Source organism: Zea mays, chromosome 4 (genome assembly GCF_902167145.1).
Source record: "Zea mays cultivar B73 chromosome 4, Zm-B73-REFERENCE-NAM-5.0, whole genome shotgun sequence".
In the NCBI taxonomy this organism is placed as follows: domain Eukaryota; kingdom Viridiplantae; phylum Streptophyta; class Magnoliopsida; order Poales; family Poaceae; genus Zea; species Zea mays.
Window position 1 is genome coordinate 181,533,001 of NC_050099.1, and position 20,479 is coordinate 181,553,479.

Here is a 20,479-nt window from a genome sequence, read left to right on the forward strand (position 1 = left end):
GAACGAATTGTTGTTTGGGTCAGTAAAGCCTTGAACCGCTGCTAGACTACCTGATCACAAGTGTTTTTAAATTTACTCTTTACATCCTATTTTAGTTAGTGAATTTTCAGTCCATTATTCCTTTACAATATTCGTTTGTTAGTAGTTTGCTAACTTTGATGAGTGTTGTGTTGCATTGCTGCACATCCCTTGTGTTTTCATCTAGGCTTAGCCATTTTCAAGATATTGATATGGATTCTCTTTCATTCTGTCTACTATTGAATGGCAACGGTAGTATCTAATTATATTAGTCAAAAGCTACCTTTTCCAATCTTCCACACCCGATTACTCGACAACCTAGTGTAGCACAACTAAATCAGATTAAACTGGTTTTTTTCTTTATTTATATGCCTTGTGTAGTGGTGAGAGTTGTCTCACTGAGTCACCAGTTCATGGGTTCGAACCAGCCTCTCTACATTTGCACGGGAAGGCTTGCCTCTGTTATCTCTTCACCAGACCTCAGTAAGACCTTGTTTGGATACTCTCGTATTTACCTCAATCCACATGTATTGAAGTGGATTGGGGTATAGATTAGTTTAAGTTCCAGTCCAATCCACCTCAATACATGTGGATTGAGGTGAATAAGAGAGTATGCAAACAAGGCCTAATGTGGAAACCTCTAGCGCTGAGTCTGCCCCTTTTTTATATTAATGTTAATATACCATACAATATATTTGTATTTTGTCTTAGGTATAATCGGGGATGGTTTTACCATAAAGAAGTGCACTTATGGCTCACCAGAATTTCAAATGTGGAACCTCTAGTAAAAACTCACCTCTATGAACGTGGATCTTACTATTGCTTTGACCCAGAATCCTGGGACACAATACGCAAGGTTTGGTCTTGTTGACTCATATATGGGAAAAATATGTAGCATCTCTTGTACACTTGAAAGTTACACTATCTTGTGTTTACTGCAGGACAACTTTGTTCTCCACTATGAGATGGTAGAGAAAAGGCCAGTTCTGCCTTCAACATCACCAAACCTTAGATGAAAAGAAAATCTAGGTATGACTCCTCGTAACCTAGTTTTTATTTGGTATTTCATGTGTAGGCAATGATTCTGTTAGAATGAAACCCTAACCCTAGAATAGGGTTGGGCAGTGCATTAATAGACCATATAACTAGGCCAGGCCCATTACAAGGGACAATTGTCTAACAGGTATCTCACACCCCCCTGCAGTCACAACTCTATCCGGTACAGATGTTGAGACTGGATCGAAAGTCTAGAAATACACTCGACGGTAACCCCTTGGTGAAGGTGTCGACAAACTACGACGTGGTGGGGACGCTGAGAACCTGAACGTCGTCGGCAGCCACACTATCGCGAACGAAGTGTAGGTCGATCTCCACATGCTTCGTGCGCTAGTGCTGCACGAGATTGGAGAGGTAGACGGCGCTGACGTTGTCGCAGTAGACAAGGTTGGCACGCTGAAGATGGCTGTGGAGCTCGTGGAGTAGCTGGCGCATCCAGGAGGCCTCGACCACACCGTTGGCCACAACGCGATACTCGACCTCTGCACTGGAGCGGGAGACGATGGGCCGTCGCTTGGCGGCCCAGGAGACGAGGTTGGCGTCTAGGAACACAAGATAGCCCGATATGGACCGGCGCGTGTCGGGGCAGTCGACCCAGTCAGCGTCGGTGTAGACCACAAGCTCCGACGTCAGGGAAGGCCGAAGGAGGAGGCCATAGTCGAGGGAGCCGCAGAGGTAGCGCAGAATCCGCTTGAGAGCGGTGAGATGGGGCTCCCGTGGGGTGTGCATATGGAGGCACACCTGTTGGACGGCGTAGGCGATGTCGGGGGCGGGAGAAGGTGAGGTACTGGAGCGCGCCGGTCAAGCTCCGGTAAGACGTCGCGTCGGTGACCGGGGGCCTGTCGTCCCCAGAGGGCTTTGCTTGAGTGTCGACAGGTGTGGTGCAGGGCTTGCCGCTCCAAGATGTCGATGGCGTACTGGCTCTGGTGAAGGAAGAGACCACAGGGCCTACGCTCGGCAGTAATGTCAAGGAAGTCGTGGAGGGGCCCCAGGTCCTTCATCGCAAACTCACGCTGGAGGGCGATGATCGTGCGATGTAGAAGGTCGGTGGTGGATGTCGTGAGCACAATGTTGTCGACGTAGAGGAGGTAGACGGTGTCCTCGCCACGTCGGTAGATGAAGAGTGAGGTATCCGACTTGGTCTCGACGAAGCCTATGGAGGCTAAGTAGGAGGCGAAGGTGGTCGGTAGACGAAGCCTATGGAGGGGCTAAGTATCTGACTTCAGACCGTAGAGGGAGCGGTTCAGCCGGCAAACCAGTGTGAGCTGCGTCGACGAAGCCGGTGAGCTGGCTGCAGTAGACAGTCTCCGTCAGAGTGCCATGGAGGAAGACATTCTTGACGTCGAGCTGATGGATCGCCAAGTTCTGGGAGAGGGCGAGGGAGAGAATGGCACGAACAATAGCGAACTTGACGACGGGGCGCTGGGTGAAGGCCCGGAGGATCTAACGGGCCTTGTAGTGGACGAGGGAGCCAACCGAAGTCAACTTGTGGCGAAAGAGCCACTTACGTTGGTGCCAGGAGGACACGACACCAGGTCCCAAGTGTGGTTGGCCAGCAGGGCCACATACTTCTCCTCCATAGTCCGACGCCAGTGCGGGTCAGCGAGGGCGGTGCGAACGGAGGAGGGGAACGAGGAGGCGTACGAAGGGGTAGCGGTCGTATCAGCCGGTCGATGGGTCGAAGAACACCGACAGCCCACCGAGTCACCATGGGGTGGACGTGCTGGGGTCACGACGGATGGCGACCGGGTGGTACACCGGCGGCTCAGAACGGGATGCTTGGACGCCGGGGGCCGCAGGCTCGTTCGACTTGCGGTAGTGATAGACGACGGCGGGGTCGACAAAGCGGGCCGCGCTCGTCGACGGGCTCGGGTCCAGAGGTGCCGAGGGAGTGGTGCTTTCGCGATGGAGCGTGTGGCGTGGCCATGCGTGGCGCGGTAGGTGTCGTTGGAGCCACACGTGGTGCGGGTAAAAGGGCGAGCAGAGGCGTCGGGGTCGACGGAGCTGCGCGAGGCAGAGGAAGGGGCGCGGGCAATGGCGCAAGGCGAGGAGCCGGGGGTGAAGGGGTAATCGGATCAGACTCAAGGAGGGAGTCGAGATCGGTGGGAGGGGAGGAGCCAGCAAGGGGAAACATGTCTTCGTCAAAAACAACGTGACGAGAGATGATGGTGCGGTGGGAGGTGAGGTCGATGACGAGAGATGATGGTGCGGTGGGAGGTGAGGTCGAGACAACGATACCCCTTGTGGTCAGGGGTGTAACCAAGAAAGAGGCAGCGGGTGGAGCGAGGCGATAGCTTGTGAGGAGCGGTGGCGGAAGTATTAGTTTAGCAAGCACAACCGAACACGCGAAGGTGGTCGTAGGAAGGAGCTGTGTCGTACAGGGCAAAGTGGGGAGTGGGGTGGCTCACCGCCTTCAGCAGGGGGCAGGGAGAGACGCCTGGAAGAGGAGGCAGCAGATCATGTTGGTGGTGGTGCGAATTATGTGTTCGGCCCAGCCGTTCTGGGCAGAGGTGTGGTTATCAAACTCGTGGCCATTGTCACACTGAAGGGCACGAACCGAGCGATGAAACTGGGTGGATACCCAGGCGAAGAAGTGCGTGAGGGTGGTGAAGGTGTTAGACTTTAAACGAAGGGGAAAAGTTCAAAGTAAATGCGAAAAATCATTCATAATTACGAGGTAGTATTTATATCCTGAAAGACTGAGTACAGGGGAGGTCCATAGATCACAATGAACTAGGTCAAAAGCCTGCTCAGCCCGAGACGGAGTAGTAAAAGGTAGACGAGTGTGTCTGCCTAACTGACAAGCATGACAAATACCCTCAAAATGTCCCCTATTACAGGAAGAATCTAGGCTACTAACGAGCTTGGTCATGACGTCTCGTCCTGTGGCCGAGACGACGATGCGAAGTGGTGGAGGTGGTGGTGGAGACCAGGACGGGAGGTCTGGACGCGCCGGTGGGAGACGACCGGCGTGTGTAGAGGGGCCAGTGCTGTCACATCGGGCGAGTGGGGTCCTGGTGGCCAGATCCTCCACAGAAAAACCAGAAGGGTCAAACTCAATGGAACAAAAAATGTCGGTGGTGAACCGACTGATAGAAAGAAGATTATGAGTGATGTGAGAGGAAACGAGAACGTCGTTGAGATAGAACGGTCCAGGAAGAATCGAGTCAACTACTGAGGTACCGACAGAGTGGTACCGTTTTCAACGACGATGGAGGAGGGGTGGGAGGAATCGATGGGGCGGGTGCGCGAAAGCGTGCCTGTAGTGGGAGTGGTGTGGTAGGAAGCACCGGAGTCGACCACCCAGTCGGAGGGGCGCGGGGTCATCGCCATGGTGCTGAAGGCGCAGTGAGGGAGGCAAAGTCCCATCCTCTAGCCAGCGGGGACCAAGTGGTGGAGGTGGTGGTCCCCGGGGACAGGACCTGTGGTGGGGTCGAAGGAAGCGGTGGCACGCCGTAGGGGGGGCGCTGTCAGGAGGGCAGGCGCCGGAGGACGGGAGGCACTTGGGGCCGGTCTAGGGGTTGTAGAACGACGACCACGCCGGGCTGCCACCCCTGCCAGAGGGACCCCCGGGTGGAGCCACCACCCCCGTGGCCGCCCTTGCGGGAGCGACGACCTCCATCAGCGGCACAGGGACGACATGTGGAGGGCGGGCAGGGGTACCGGTCGACGGAAGGCGAGGGATCTGGCCCCCCGAAGGCGCCTGACCGCAGGGAGGAGCACTGTATAGTGTCGGGGCAGGGGCCTCCGTCTCCATGGTGAGATCTTCGAGGAGAAGCTCGTTCCGCACGTCGTGGAAGGTAGGTAAGGGGACAATCCTATTCATGAGAGCCTTCAATAGGTTCGCCGAGGTCGTGGAGAGAGTACGCAATGCCGTTCATCTAACAACAGTACTCGCCCACGGAGAGATCCCCCTGGGAGAACAGGTGGAACTGGATGTCGAGGTGGAGCGCCCGTGCCTCCCGCTTCCCGAGGAACTGGCCCTCAAGAGTGAGCCACGTGTGGCGAGCGGTGTCCTGTAGCTCCACACATGTGGTCACGCATGATGTCCTATAGCTCGACGGTGATGGTGCCGTGGAGCCACGAGCGATTCGCTGTCCATCTGGACCCATGAGTGGGGCGACGGGGTCGTCGAGGACGTGGTCGGCGAGGGCGAAGCGCCGAAGAGTGAGAACCACCTGGGTACGCCACCGAGGGTAGTGGGAGGACGCCGAGTCCAACCACTACGAACATGAGGGACCGTATGTTGTGAACCCCAGCGGCTTGAGCATGAAGGATGGTGTCGGCGTCGAGCCCGGAGGCATGAGGAGACTCGGGGACCACGGGGGGGGGGGGGGCTTAGGGCAACGGGGGTGGCAGAGTGTCACAGGCATGAAGGAGACGCTGAGCCGTGGCCAATTGAGTAGTCAGGGCCTGCCCCATGGCCCTTTCATGTTCCTAGGCGAGGGACGAGGCGCGCTGGCGTTCCTGTGAGGCGGCCACGACAGCCTGGATTGTGGCGATGGCGGCGACCAGCACGGAGTCGCTAGCGGGTGCCGGGGAAGCCCAAGAGACATCAGCGACGTGTGGGCGAGAAGCCGGGGGGCGGCTGTCGGTGGAAGCGTGCTCGCGAGAGAGTTCCCGAGTCCACGACAAGGGTGAGGGTGCCCGTGCCCGTGCCCGTCGGGTACCTCGGTAGGCCAAACCCGGCAACACGAGCAACAGTGACAGCAACATTGGTGGGGCTGTTGCCCGCTGCTGCGTAGGAGAGGGGCCGATAGCGAGGAGGGGGACAACTTCAAGCGCAGGGAGGTCGGACGCGTGGAGGGCATGCTGCTCCATGCTGGGGATGAGGCCAGCGTTGACGAGGGCGGGGCGCCGAGCAGCAGCAGCCTCGTCAGTCGTCATGTTGGTCGGGTTTGTTGAGGGCGCCGACGGCCTGGGGAAGCCACGCAGGGGGATCCGCCATGGAGGGCGCCAGCGGCAGGGAAGGTTGGGGGCGCGGACGGCGGCCAGATAGGGGAGGCGGGGGGCCGACAGCTGGAGGGGTGGGGGCGCGGTCGGCGACCAGGCAGAGGCGACTGGAGGGGTGGGGGCGCGACTGGCGGCCAGGTAGGTGAGAGGCTAGGGCGTCGACGACTAGAGGGTTGGGGTGGTCGGCCGAGCAGGAGGGCGTCGGCGGCTGGGTGTGGGCTGGAAAAAGAAAAGGCTCTGGTACCATGTTAGAATGAAACCCTAACCCTAGAATAGGGTTGGGCAGTGCATTAATAGACCATATAACTGGGCCAGACCCAGTACAAGGTACTGGTGTCTAGCAGGTATCTCACAGATTCATTGATTCCATTGTTGTTTTTAATGCATATTTAATTTGAAAAATATGCATTGAAAATACCAATAGAATCATTGCCTAACTTTTAAGCTAGGTATTTTTTTTGCAGGGAAATACGACTTGCAATGCTCTTTGGACTGTAGTTCATTGTTTTAGATCTTGTAAAATCTAGACTTGGATCTTGCAAATCTTAGGGCCGGGTATTTATTTGGTTTTGGTTTTGGTATTTAGCACTGGGGCGAGGACTTACCTGATTTAGGTGTGTTGGAGGTCACATGAAAGGGAGGTTGGCTTGGTAAAGTTCGCGGTGTCAAGGCAGTATGGGCACTGTCCAGCGTAATGTGTTGGGATTTATGGGCAATTGATGGGTGTTCTCGTTCAAGATGGCTTAAGCTAACAACAGATTTGATAGCATGAAGCTGTTGAAGAGGGATGATCATAGGGAGGGTCTTTGACCCTATTGCGGTTGCGAAGTCCATATGAGTGTGAGATTGGGGGTTGTGTTCGGAACCTCCGATTTTGAGAATACGTCGTGGTGGCTAGTGTGTTTTTTCGGTGGCACAATAATGAGGGGACAAGTGGGACAACCCTTGAAGCCTTGCAAAGATAATTGTCTTGCTTGCCCTCATCTGGTCACATGACCTCTATAATTATAGTCTCTAGAGGACTTGTTTTCCAAGCGAAACTAGAGGGGAAGCACTGTTTTGCACTACAGACTGCACTGTTCACATAGTGGAGTTTGAAATAGGTGGGATGAGTAAGGCTGCTGGAGATAGCCTTATCGATTTGAACACTCTTTTCCTAACAAATAAGTCTATTTCCTAAACTGACACTATTCACGCCTATTGTAATTTGAGCCCAATATTTGTGTAGTCTATTTTCCGGCGTGCATAAGATATATCGATCATAACATCTCTCCTCGCCTCTTAAACAATTCGTCCTCAAGCTGAGCGTCGTGTGGTAAGAGGTATTGTGGCAATATTCGACCCATGGAAGCTAGTCCACTCAAGCACGCGGTCGGTCCCATGTGGCGCAACGGAGGTACATGGCTATCACCTTTGTTGACGACCTCTAACTGGACATCCGTCTAGGGGTGGCAAGCTATGCTTAGGTGGAGATTGATAATTGCCATCTTGAAGAGGTTGCACCACATATGACTTGTGAAAGACGGGATTTTGGTCATTCACGATAGAGGTGGGGAAGCCATAGAGTCGAACAATGTTCCCAAAGAAATCACGAGCGACTGACGCAATCGAGTATGGGTGACCGAGGGCAATGAAGTGCACATATTTGGAAAAATGGTCGACGACAACGATGACGACAGACTACCTGTCTACCTTGCAAAAGTCACCCAATGAAATCCATCGAGATGTCCGCTCACACCTAAGATGGTACGTCGAGTAGGGGTGGGCATTCGATCTATTTGGGTAATTCAGTTCGATCTATTCTGGTTTTTGGAATTTCGGGTTCTACAAAGTGAGGATCGAAGTTTTCAAAATAATATTAGGAAACGAACCTGATTAGTCTGACAATTTCAGTTTGGTCCACCAAGTAGACTAAAATAATAGACACTAGTGTCTTTTGTTAAAATATATGCAATGAATAATTAAATAGAAGTACTATGTTAACAAGGGACTATTAAAAAATAACATATATATATAATTTCATTTAGATGACATCTAAGTTTTAGCTAATAAGTTCACATAATAATATCATCACACACTAAGAGCTTTTCTATATTTCGGGTTATTCGGTCTATTTGGGTTTTAAAGCCCAGGAACCGAACCTTGAACCGTACCTCGAAATATACACATGTACGAACTGAACCGAAAACCTGAATAGACTGACAATTCAGTTCTTTTGGGTTCGGTTCGATATTTGATTTAAAAATGCCCACCCTTAACGTCGAGTGACTGTAGGAGACCGGTCAACTGTCGGGTCGTCATCTTGTTGTGTTGACAAGTGAAGCACTCGTAGGTGAAGTCACGGACGAGTACTCGATCAAAGTCTGTGCAGCCGTGCAGGCGCTGAAGGGTCTTTTCCATCCCTTCGTGGACAACAAAATGGGTCAATGCAACCACCTTGTGGCACAAATCGAGCTACACTTACACGATGTGCTTGCTATAGAGAAGGAAGTCATCAATGGTGGAGTAGACTGGGCCAAGAGGTGCCCAAGGGGCCAATGTGCTAGACTTCCAGGTGCCTCGAGTATCGAGGCAACAAGTTCCCTGTGGTCTGGTGGGTCAGATACTCCGAGGGCAGGGCAACAGGTGTTCCTGGAGATGGCGAAGATGCCTAGGACCTAGTGTGGATGGCTCAGGGCCTGATGTAGATGGTTCGGGGGCTGGCGCAGGTGCCCTAGGGGCTTGTGTAGGTGGTGTCTTGGCCCTGGTGTGCGAGTTGCCCCGAGGGCTTGGGTAAGGCAAGCCTCCAGTTGTTGTGGTTGGATGCAATCGACTAGTGCAAGTTTGACCACCTTGGTGACTAGTTTGGCGCAAACGCCCTGGAGAGGTAACAGGGGCCACCTTGGTGAGTAGTTTGGCTAGTGCAAGTTTTGGGTCGAGATTGGCGACCACAGTTGTTGAGTCAGAGTCACGACAAGATAGGATGTCGATCGCCGAATTGAGGCGCCTCAGGTGGTACTCCACCGTAAAGTCGAAGTCAAAGAACTTGTTGATCCAATGGTGTTGGGGCACAATGGACAATCGTTGGTCGAGTAGGGACTTCAGGCTATAGTGTTCAACGTGGACTAGGAATTTGTGGTGCCAAAGATCCGGTCACCAGTGTCGTACATCCTGAACTAGGCTGATGAGTTCATGCTCGTACACCGCTAGCTTGTGGGGGCGAGCGACGTAGGGCCGACTGAAGAAGGCCTGGGGCCCGACCCCTTGGTGTAGAACGACGTTGAAACTTGTGCCTGATGCGCTATTGATGACGAACTGCTTGTCGAAGTTTGACATCTACAACATTGGACCAGAGGAGAGGGTGTGCTTAAGCGCCGCGAAGGCCTCGACAGTCTCAGACGTTCAGGTTAACGCTCTTCTGCGTAATAGGCGAGTGGCGCGACCATTGTGCCTAAATTCTGGATGAACTTTAGGTAATAGTTGGCCAAGTCTAGGAAGCCACACATAGCTTGGGGTGATCAAGGTAGTGGCCAAGATGAAACGACATCCACTTTGTCATGTCCATTGCGACGCCATGGACGAAGATGGCATGTCTGAGATAGGTGATCTAGGGTGCACCAAAGGTGTGTTTGGACCGCTTGAGGAAGAAGTCGTGGGTGCGCATGGCATTGAAGACAAGGAGCACATGCTGCAAATGCTTGGACCACGATGAGTTGTAGATCAAGATGTCAAAGAAGTCAATCACAAGTCTTCGGAGGAAGGGCTAGAGGACATCATTCATGAGCGCTTGGAACATAGCCAGCCCATTGTAGTGGCTGGACGACATGACGAGGAATTAGAAGTGCCCATGGTGTGTGCAGAACACTGTCTTTTCAACGTCATGCAGATGCATTCGGACCTGGTCTAGCTTGGTGAAGAACACGATGCCATGAAGCTCATCGAGTTCATCCACCATCGGAATTGGGAATTTATCTTTGGATGTTTTGTCGTTTAGCGCCCTATAGTCAATGCAAAAGCGCAAGGATTTGGGAACTTATCTTTGGATGAGTAGCACTAGCGTCGAGAATAGGGAAGTACCGGGCCGGATGATAACCTATTCCATTATGGTAGCACACTGCCTCTCAAGCTTGTCCCTTTGAAGTTGTGGGTAGCGGTAGCGGCGGACCTTCTGCAATAGCATGATGAACCAAGAAATCTCCGGGTTAGCATATATCAATGATGTTTTCCAAGGGCTCAAAACGCTAGGTTCGTTCTCTCGCTCCGGTAGACTGCTTCTTCTCTCAATTGCCAAGGATGGTGCTGGTAGATATCATGGTTTTGGTAGAAACGATATCTCGTACCTGCTTTGCTATAAGTGCCTTCCCTCCCTTTTGATTAGGGAAATGAGATTCAAGATTTCGAATAGTTCGATGCAGATGGGCCAGTTCTTGTCCGAAGAAGGATGTTTGCTTTGAGGATTCCCCTAGTTGGCGCCGAAAAGTTTGGCAGCAGTGGTGGTGATGGTGGAAAATTGATGAGGTGGATAGGGATGGATGAGGCAATAGGGGGTGGGGTGACAGACAACGTGGTGGTGGTGGGTATGATAGTGGTGAGTATGTTGTAAGCGCCGTCAGACCATCCTTGGCATCTTGTGGGGCAAGCCCTGAGGTATGGCGCCAGCCAATGAGGATGCCTGATGGCTCCCCCTCAGTGGCCAGCTGCAAGAGGACAACGACTTGCTACACTTTTAGGTCGGTCAAGTGCTGGACGACTCAACTGCTGGATGCCTTAGAGAGGGCCTTTGTTATGGTGTCTGTTAGAATACCTAGAATACCCGTCTAGGGTTTGGGGTCTTCCCCATGTAATTACCATCTCACCCCTTGTGTAATGGGCCAGGCCCAATTACACAAGTCTATTAATACATCTCACCCAACCCTGATTAGGGTTATGGGTTCACATTCCATTATGGTATCAGATTAGGTTTTTTTTCCCACCCTCCTCCCAGCCGCCAGCCGCCGGCTCCTCTTCTCCCTCCCCCACCGTCGAGCGCCGCCAGGCTGCCAGCCGTTGTTCGCCAGCCGTCGGCTCCTCTTCTCCCTCCTTCCCCACCGCCGAGAGCCGCCAGGCTGCCAGCCGCTGTCCGCTGTCGCGTCGCGCCCGGAGCCGCGCCCCCGTAGCCTGCTCAACCCGACGCCGCGCGCCCGACGCCGCTCGGCTCGCGCCGCCGTGACGGTCCGCCCGACTGCGCCTGGTCGATCGCGCCAAGCCAGGCCGCCTTGCAGCCAAGACCCGGCGCCTCGACTGCCGCCCCTGCGACCCGCGCCGAGGACCCGACGCCCGCGCACCAGGAGGATCCGAGGACGCCAGTGCCGAGCCCTGCACCCGTCGGCCGCACCTCCCGCCCGACCCCGTGCACCGCGCCCTGCCCAAGGACCGACGCGCCAGGACCCGGCCGCGACGCCCGCGTTGCGTAACAGCCGCGCGACCTCGCCGCTCGACGGCCCGACGCCCCGACGCCCGCCATGGACGACATCACCACTACCGCCACCGGCCCCATCGCCCCCGCTGCGACCAGCAGCGAGCTCGCCCATGGAGGGGCCCCCTACATCGTCGGCCTCGGGCCGCTCCCCGCCGTTCCCCCGCTGACCCTGCGTCGAGGAATCCCGCCGGGCTTTCCCACCCTCGCTTCACCCACCTGGAGCCACGCCGTCGCGCCCTCCGCACTCCCCACCACCGACTCCCCGCTCGTCGACACCCCCGCTACGATCCAGGCCGCTGTGACGGCCTCGCGGGAGCGCGAGCGCGCCGCCTCCCTCGCCCTGGAGAGAGAACGTGCCCTGGGTGCCGCTCTGACCACCCAGATGGCCACCACGCAACGCCTCCTCGGTCGCCCGCCGGCCGCCCCTGTGGAACCCCCGGAGGACCCCCTCGCCTCTGACCTCGACGCCGACCTCATCGCTGCTCTCCACGCCCAAGCCGCTGGGCTGCACAACATCCGGGCCCTTGTGTCCGTGGTGTTGGATCCGGCGTCTTCCCACTACCCCCGTTGGCGAGGACAGGTCCTTCTCACGCTGCGGCGGTTCGTCCTCGACGATCACGTCCTCGTCGACCACGACGCTCCGCCGCCTCACTCCTGGTGCCTCATGGACAACGTTGTCCTCTCGTGGCTCCACGGCACCATCACCGTCGAGCTACAGGACATCATCCGCGACCAGGCGGACACTGCGCGCCAGGCGTGGCTCGCTCTCGAGGACCAGTTCCTCGGGAATCGGGATGCTCGGGCGCTCCACCTCGACGCCCAGTTCCACCTGTTCTCTCAGGGGGACCTCTCCGTGGGAGAATACTGCCTCCAGATGAAGGGCCTGGCTGACTCTCTCCGCGACCTCGGCAAGCCCGTCGCCGATCGTACCTTGGTGCTGAACCTCCTGCGTGGCCTCAGCCCCCGCTACGGCCACCTGAAGGCTCTCATCAAGAGGAGCGTGCCCTTCCCCACCTTCCACGCCGTGCGGAACGAGCTTCTTCTCAAGGAGCTCACCATGGCGAATGAGGCGCCCACTCCTGCCTCGGCTCTCTACAGCGCTCCTACCAGCGGTCAACCGCCTTCGGGGGGCCCGGCCACCCTTCCTCCGTCGACCGGGGCTCCTACCCGCCCTCCACCCGCCGTCCCGGCGGCCACTCGTCCGGCTTCCTCGACCGACGGAGGTCGTCGCTCCCGCAAGGGCGGCCGTGGGGGTGGCGGACCCTCTCGTGGTGGTCCCTCCGGCCGGGGTGGCGACCACGTGTGGCCGTCCTTCTACAACCCCTGGACCGGGACCATCGCCATGTGGCCGGGCCAGGCACCGAGTGCCTCCCGTCCCTCTGCGCCGGCCCTCCTGACTGCACCTCACTACGACATGCCCCCGACGCCTCCTTACGGTGTGCCCCCAGGCTCTGCCCGCGTTCCTGCCCCCGGGGACCCCCACCTCGACGACTTGGTCCCCGCCGGCTGGCGGTTGGGACAACGCCTCCCTCGCCGCTGCCTTCAGCACCATGGCGATGACCCCTCCCTCCTCCGACTGGGTGATCGACTCTGGTGCATCATACCACACCACTCCCACTGCAGGCATGCTCTCTCGCTCTCATCCCCCCCTTTCCTCTCACCCATCCTCGATCGTCGTTGGAAACGGTTCCACTCTGCCAGTCACCTCAGTAGGTGCCTCGGTTCTCCTTGGACCGTTTTACCTCAACGATGTTCTCGTAGCTCCCCACATCACTCACAATCTTCTTTCTGTCCGTCGATTCACCACTGACAACTCCTGTTCCATTGAGTTTGACCCCACTGGTTTTTCTGTGAAGGATCTGGCCACCAGGACCCCTCTCGCCCGCTGTGACATCTCGGGACCGCTCTACACGCTCCAGCCCTCCACCGCCGGCGTGTCTCCACCTCCCGTCCTGGTCTCCACCACCTTCTCCACCACCTGGCATCGTCGTCTCGGCCATCCTGGACCCGACGTCATGACCAAGATTACCAGTAGTCTAGATCCTTCATGTAGTAGGGGACATTTTGAGGGTCTCTGTCATGCTTGTCAGTTAGGCTGACATACCCGTCTCCCATTTACCACTTCTCGCGCTGAGCAGGCTTTTGACCTGGTTCACTGTGAGCTTTGGACCTCCCCTGTACTCAGTCTTTCTGGTTATAAATACTATTTGGTGATTTTGGATGATTTCCCACTTTCTCTGGACTTTCCCGCTTCGGTTGAAGTCTGACACATTCCCCACCCTCACACACTTCTTCGCCTGGGTATCCACTCAGTTTCGTCGCCTGGTCCGTGCTCTGCAGTGTGACAATGGCCGCGAGTTTGACAACAACGCCTCCCGTTCTTTCTTCCTCACTCATGGCGTCCAGTTGCGTCTCTCGTGCCCCTACACCTCTGCACAGAACGGCCGAGCCGAACGCATGATCCGCACCACCACCAATATGCTCCGCTGCCTTCTCTTCCAGGCGTCTCTCCCTGCCAGCTACTGGGCAGAGGCCCTGCACATAGCCGCCCACCTCCTCAACCGTCTTCTCTCGAAGGCGGTGCGCCACCCTACACCTCACTTCGCCCTATACGGCGCGGCCCCTTCCTATGACCACCTTCGCGTGTTCGGCTGTGCCTGCTACCCTAACACTTCCGCTACCGCTCCCCACAAGCTTTCTCCTCGCTCCACCCGCTGCTTATTCCTTGGCTACTCTCCTGACCACAAGGGGTACCGGTGTCTGGACCTCACCTCCCACCGCATCATCATCTCCCGTCATGTCGTCTTCGACGAAGATGTGTTTCCCCTTGCTGGCTCCACCCCACCCACCGATCTTGACTCCCTCCTCGAGTCCGACCCGATTCCTCCCCCACCCCCGGCGCCCCGTCTTGCGCCGTTACCTGCTCCTCGTGCGGCCACGACGCCACCACTCACGATCTCTTTCGGCGCCCCGTCGATCCTGCCTGCGCCATGCGCGACACCGTCAACCACGCCTGCGCCACGCGCGGCCCCGTCGACCCTGGCTCGCTTCGCCAACCCCGCACTCGTCTACCACCGCCGCGGCCACGCCACTACCTCGGCGCCCCCCGACTCGGGACCATCGACGAGCGCGGCCCGCTTCGTCGACCCCGCCGTCGTCTATCACCGCCGCGAGCCGGCCACACCTGCCGCTCTCGACGTTCCGACGGTTCGCTCTGAGTCGTCCGTATATCACCCGATCGCCATCCACCGAGACCCCGGGCACGTCCACCCGATGGTGACTCGGCGCGCCGCTGGCGTTCTTCGCCCCGTCGACCGGCTGATCCTGGCAGCTGCTACGTCCAGCACTCCACCCGACGCTTCCCCGGTGCCCTCCTCCGTTCGCACTGCCCTCGCCGACCCACATTGGCGTCGTGCTATGGAGGAGGAGTACGCGGCCCTCTTGGCCAACCACACCTGGGACCTGGTGCCGCGTCCACCAGGCACCAACGTGGTCACCGGCAAGTGGCTATTTCGCCACAAGCTGACCTCGGACGGCTCCCTCGGCCGCTACAAGGCCCATTGGGTCCTTCGGGGCTTCACCCAGCGCCCCTGAGTGGACTACGACGAGACCTTCAGCCCCGTCGTCAAGTTCGCCACTGTTTGCGCCGTTCTCTCCCTCGCCCTCTCCCGCGACTGGGCGATCCACCAGCTCGACGTCAAGAATGCCTTCCTCCATGGCACTCTGACGGAGACTGTCTACTGCAGTCAGCCCACCGGCTTCGTCGACGCTGACCGTCCGGATCTGGTCTGCCGGCTGAACCGGTCCCTGTACGGCCTCAAGCAGGCGCCACGGGCATGGTACAGTCGCTTCGCCTCCTACCTGGCCTCCATCGGCTTCGTCGAGGCCAAGTCGGACACGTCCTTGTTCATCTACCGGCGCGGCGACGACACCGTCTACCTGCTGCTCTACGTCGACGACATTGTGCTCACGGCATCCACCGCCGACCTTCTTCACCGCACGATCGTCGCCCTTCAGCGGGAATTCGCCATGAAGGACCTGGGGCCCCTACACCACTTCCTCGGCATCACCGCCGAGCGCCGGCCTCAGGGTCTCTTCCTCCACCAGCGCCAGTACACCATCGACATCCTGGAGCAGGCTGGCATGTCTGACTGCAAGCCTTGCTCCACGCCTGTCGACACTCAGGCGAAGCTCTCTGAGGACGACGGGCCTTCGGTCGCCGACGCGACGTCCTACCGGAGCCTGACCGGCGTGCTCCAGTACCTCACCTTCTCTAGGCCCGACATCGCTTACGCTGTCCAACAGGTGTGCCTGCATATGCACACTCCGCGGGAGCCCCATCTCACCGCGCTCAAGCGGATTCTGCGCTACCTCCGCGGCTCCCTTGACTACGGCCTCCTACTCCGACCATCCCCGACGTCGGAGCTTGTGGTCTACACCGATGCTGACTGGGCTGGCTGTCCCGACACGCGCCGGTCCACCTCTGGCTACGCCGTGTTCCTGGGCGCCAACCTCGTCTCTTGGTCCGCCAAGCGACAGCCCGTCGTCTCTCGCTCCAGCGCTGAGGCCGAGTACCGTGCCGTGGCCAACGGCGTGGCAGAGGCCTCCTGGCTGCGCCAGCTCCTCCACGAGCTCCACAGTCCCCCCCCAGCGCGCCACCCTCGTCTACTGCGACAACGTCAGCGCGGTCTACCTCTCCACCAACCCCGTGCAACATCAGCGCACGAAACATGTGGAGATCGACCTGCACTTCGTGCTCGAACGTGTCGCTGCCGGTGACGTTCGGGTTCTCAGCGTCCCCACCACGCTGCATTTCGCCGACATCTTCACCAAGGGGTTACCGTCGAGTGTATTTTTAGACTTTCAATCCAGTCTCAACATCTGTACATGATAGAGTTGCGACCGCGGGGGGTGTTAGAATACCTAGAATACCCGTCTAGGGTTTGGGGTCTTCCCCATGTAATTACCATCTCACCCCTTGTGTAATGGGCCAGGCTCAATTACACAAGTCTATTAATACATCTCACCCAACCCTGATTAGGGTTATGGGTTAACATTCCATTAGTGTCTAGGGCGGATGGTGGCACTCCCTGCGGCGTTAGCCGAACAACCTGCTGTGTCGGCATGGTTGAAGTTTGTCACCTGCCATAGCGTCAGAGCCTGACATAACGACATCTCTGATACCAGATTGTTAGGGTCCTTGACCGTGTCGCGGTTGCGAGAAGTGCATAGGGTATGACCATTGAGATTTGGGGTCGGGGTCAGAACCTGTAATTTCTAGGGGCGCCGTGGTGGCTAGGGTGTAGATCGGCGGCACAATAACAAGAGGACAAGACACGTGGGAGCTAGTCTGGTAAAAATAATTGCCTTGCTTGCCCTTGTCAAGTTATATGACCTCTATATTTAGTCCCTAGAGGACATTCACATGCGAACTAGAGGAGTCCTTATCGATTTGGATTCTTCTTTTCTAACAAAGTAGGATTGTAAGCGGCTGAGAAAATTTGGCTGATCAACCCAACGGGTACGAGTAGTCCTTTATGAAGGCAAATTGGTCTTCAACGGAACCTTCTATTTTTCTTTCTTAGAATGTGCAGCATCATGTGGTATCTTATTCCACAAACAAGGGATCAGGGTGCACTTGGTTTTCTGATTCGTACTAAAAGATAGTGTCAAATGCCATTTTATTTCGAAAAAAGGTTGTGATTTATTCTAATAAATAACAATACACCGAAATGTATTCCGATCATGATTTATCTTTTGATTTTGAGATAAGTGAGCTGATTGCTGTTAGTTTTGCTGTAATTTGAGCATAACATCTGCCTTGGTTTCGCTTGTGCAGGACGGGGAGAGGAACAAAGAAACATATAACGATCTGCAGGAAGGACTAAGGAGGCAGGAAGTCGCAGAACAGAATTGGGGATGTCCAATTAACACCCCTTGTAATTACTAAAACTGTGAGCGAATGTTGCGTTTTTCTTGCACTCCCCCCTTCGCCCTCCTAATTAAACTGCCTAATGTTCAGGATTAGTTTTTCTCCAGCTTCAAAATAACAACGCATAGATGGTTTTGATGTTCTGTCCTCTGTCCAACCATATCATGTCGATGCTCAGCGAAAGATAAAATCATACCATGTCGATGATCAGCAGTGTGCACAAAGTCGACTCATTTTGAGTCTCTCGGCGCTGCTGCCTTGCAGCTTGCTTTTTATGTCGTGACCCCGGCCTTAGGCACAGTTTGAATGCACTATAGCTAATAGGTAGCTGTTAAATGAAGACATGAAACAGTACTTTTAGCAAATTACTATTAGTTAGCTACTTAATTTTACTAGTAATTTTTTAGCCAACTAATTATTAGCTCTAGTGTATTGAAACATCCTCAATGTATCTTAAAATCTCACCACAATTAAATATAAATCAAATAGGAAACTAAATTGACTTCTTTGCACGGTGAAGTCATGTCACCTATGTGTCAAAAGATAATGCCACCTGTCTTTTCAGTGGCATCCTTGGCTCCATGCCCGATAGTTCTACGTCTTCGGCTTGGAACATGTGGGTATGGAAATTGGAATGGCGCGTGTAGTGGAAGCAAGCGGTCGAGCTATGGTCGAGTGCATATTGTGCGCGAGATCAATACAGGATCAAGAGCCGCCTGTGATCCTACATGATGGTGACCTTGTGTGTGTTGGACTTGGAACTTAGGAGAGAATGATTTTCTTGAGTTGTCATAACAGGTTTTAAGGACAAAAGTGAATCTCATTATACATGCTAGGTTTAAAATCACATGCATAACTTTTTCAGAGTATATATGTGTATTATATATATATATAATCCATTAGATCGTGATCGAACCGTAAGTCATATTTTATTGATAACAAATAGTAACAGTTGCATAACTGAGTACCTTAACGAAATGGTTAGTCTCCACTAGTAGACGTCTTCTATAGGCAACGACGGCTATGCAAGCAGTCCTTATGTGCAAGCGTGCAAGCAAACTATATAATCCATTAGATCGTGATCGAACCGTAAGTCACATTTAACATTAAAATCCTTCCACCACCAACTCAATAATCTTTATAAAAAACTCATAACAAATCATGATTGTATTTGTGGTTGGATTGCTTGCACGCTTGTATAGCAGTCGTTGCCCCTATAGCCCATCAGCAACGGAAGACAACCATAACTCCACATGATCACCAACTGGTTGACCACAAACTAAAACTCGTTGTAATCTTGAAACTCTTGGGATCTACTTCTTGTGAGCAATGGTTGCATAGAATACAACATAGTATTGGTAGAAATAAAAAGAGTGAGTACGGTAGCACTCATCAAGTATCTCACTTTGGAAACGTGAATTGACCTTTAGTGAAGGAGTTTAAGCAATCACTTTTAGTTGGTCAAGTTTTAGCTTAATTAATAAAAAGCATAACTATATTCCATTTTATCAAAAACTATAGATAATCATAAAACAATTACCATAATGTAACAATAAATCAACCACTATATAACCATAGTGAAACTAGTGTGTAGCCACCATCATTGTTCCATTTTTTAGAACTCTAATATGTGATGGTCCAAGCTACTTGTAACCGTGAGCATGATTAGTATATCGGTTTTAACATTCTATGCAGAGATCACATATCGTTACCCATAAGTCATGTTTCCCATATGTAAGGGGCCATAAACCCATTCACCTCTTCCAAGGAAGTGTGAGGATACACTAAGAGACCTCAATTCCCTACGGTGTGGCTGCCTGTTTTTGGACACCATCTTTTATGTAAGTAAACCAGGGCGTGTTCGGCTGGCTACAAGCCGACACTGTTGCAGCTGTTTGGACTGCTGCAGCTGCAATCCATAGAGAGAAAAATACTGTAGAAGCCGCAGCCGCAGCCGGATTGCAGCCGCAGCAAGCCGCAGCGAACAAGCTGCCAATCTCTAGTTCATTTAATTAATAATCAGGGATGTCTCATGCGATCCCTTGCGGTTGCACTGTTATTTTGGATGGTTACTCAACGAATCGGTCCTTAGGGTGAGTAACTTGAGCAAAACCAAACCTGGACGTGCTCAAGCCCTCATTTCCATGTTTTTTTTATAAAAAACACCTTTTAAGTCGTAGTTCCATAAGCCATTAATCACCATTATACTTTTATAGTGATGAACACTAGCATTATATTGATAAAAATATCCCATCTCTTGATTATTAAGGACATGGTATAACAGAGGCTAGTAAACCTAACTAGATGCAATAGTTTTGGCCAAATAACAATGTGATATTACGGTGAATAGGTAATAGGTTATGGAACACTTGCCTTCCACGCACTGCTCAGAATCTTTCCAAGTAGGGTCTTCGTAGCATATACACTCCCTTAGGCTCTATTCGAAGCAATTATACAAACAATAGAGACAAAATAAGACCAGCATTACACCAACCAATGAAAACAGAGTGGAAAAGAATTTTGGAAATATTATGTACGTCAAAACTATTCCAGCGCGGCCAAAATCATAAAAAACGGGTTTAAAGTGAGTTATCTATTCATTCTATATATAAAGAGTAGGTGGCTATTTTCCAATTGTTAGCTCGCTCCCACATGGACGCATGCGACACCACGAAACCAGCTGCTACGGGCCTTCTTATGTCCGATGGTCTCGTACGAGACCGTCGGAGATATGTTTATTTTCGAGAGGCTTTGGTGGCCGTCGAATATAACAGGGTATCTCCAACGGTTGTCTGACATCTCTGAATTAATTTATGCGGGCGCAGTGTATATAATCAAATCATATCTATATCTTACTTATTAGAACATGCGGTAGTAGCTAGCGCAGACAGCGACACACACAGCCCTAATAGCTTGTTAATAATTAGCGGCGACTAACAACCGCTCTTTCCGCTCTCTTCCCAGAGCTAGCTAGCTACTGTAGGTTTGTGTCTGTATCTCGTCGTCGACGTCGTCATCTTTCGCCGGCATTCCAATTTCCAGCTGCTGTTCGGTGCACTTGTCGTCACGAGTTGGCAAGTGCG

At 54.0% G+C, this 20,479-nt stretch overlaps 1 protein-coding gene across 3 annotated transcripts in view; it reads left to right on the plus strand.

Annotated features, from left to right (window-relative positions):
• Window positions 1-17,606, plus strand: part of LOC100381661 (uncharacterized) — a 28,955-nt gene extending 11,349 nt beyond the window's left edge. Inside the window, exons 13-15 of one of the 3 annotated variants that reach the window (NM_001318231.1) lie at window positions 730-874; window positions 960-1,047; window positions 17,304-17,605. In NM_001318231.1, coding sequence (NP_001305160.1) covers window positions 730-874; window positions 960-1,034 — 220 coding nt within the window. In that variant the 3' untranslated portion in view covers window positions 1,035-1,047; window positions 17,304-17,605. Of the gene's footprint in view, window positions 1-729; window positions 875-959; window positions 1,048-17,303 lie in introns of all 3 variants that reach the window. The other 2 variants (XM_035967012.1, XM_008679275.4) reach the window with 2 other exon arrangements.
• Window positions 17,607-20,479: the final 2,873 nt, after the last annotated feature.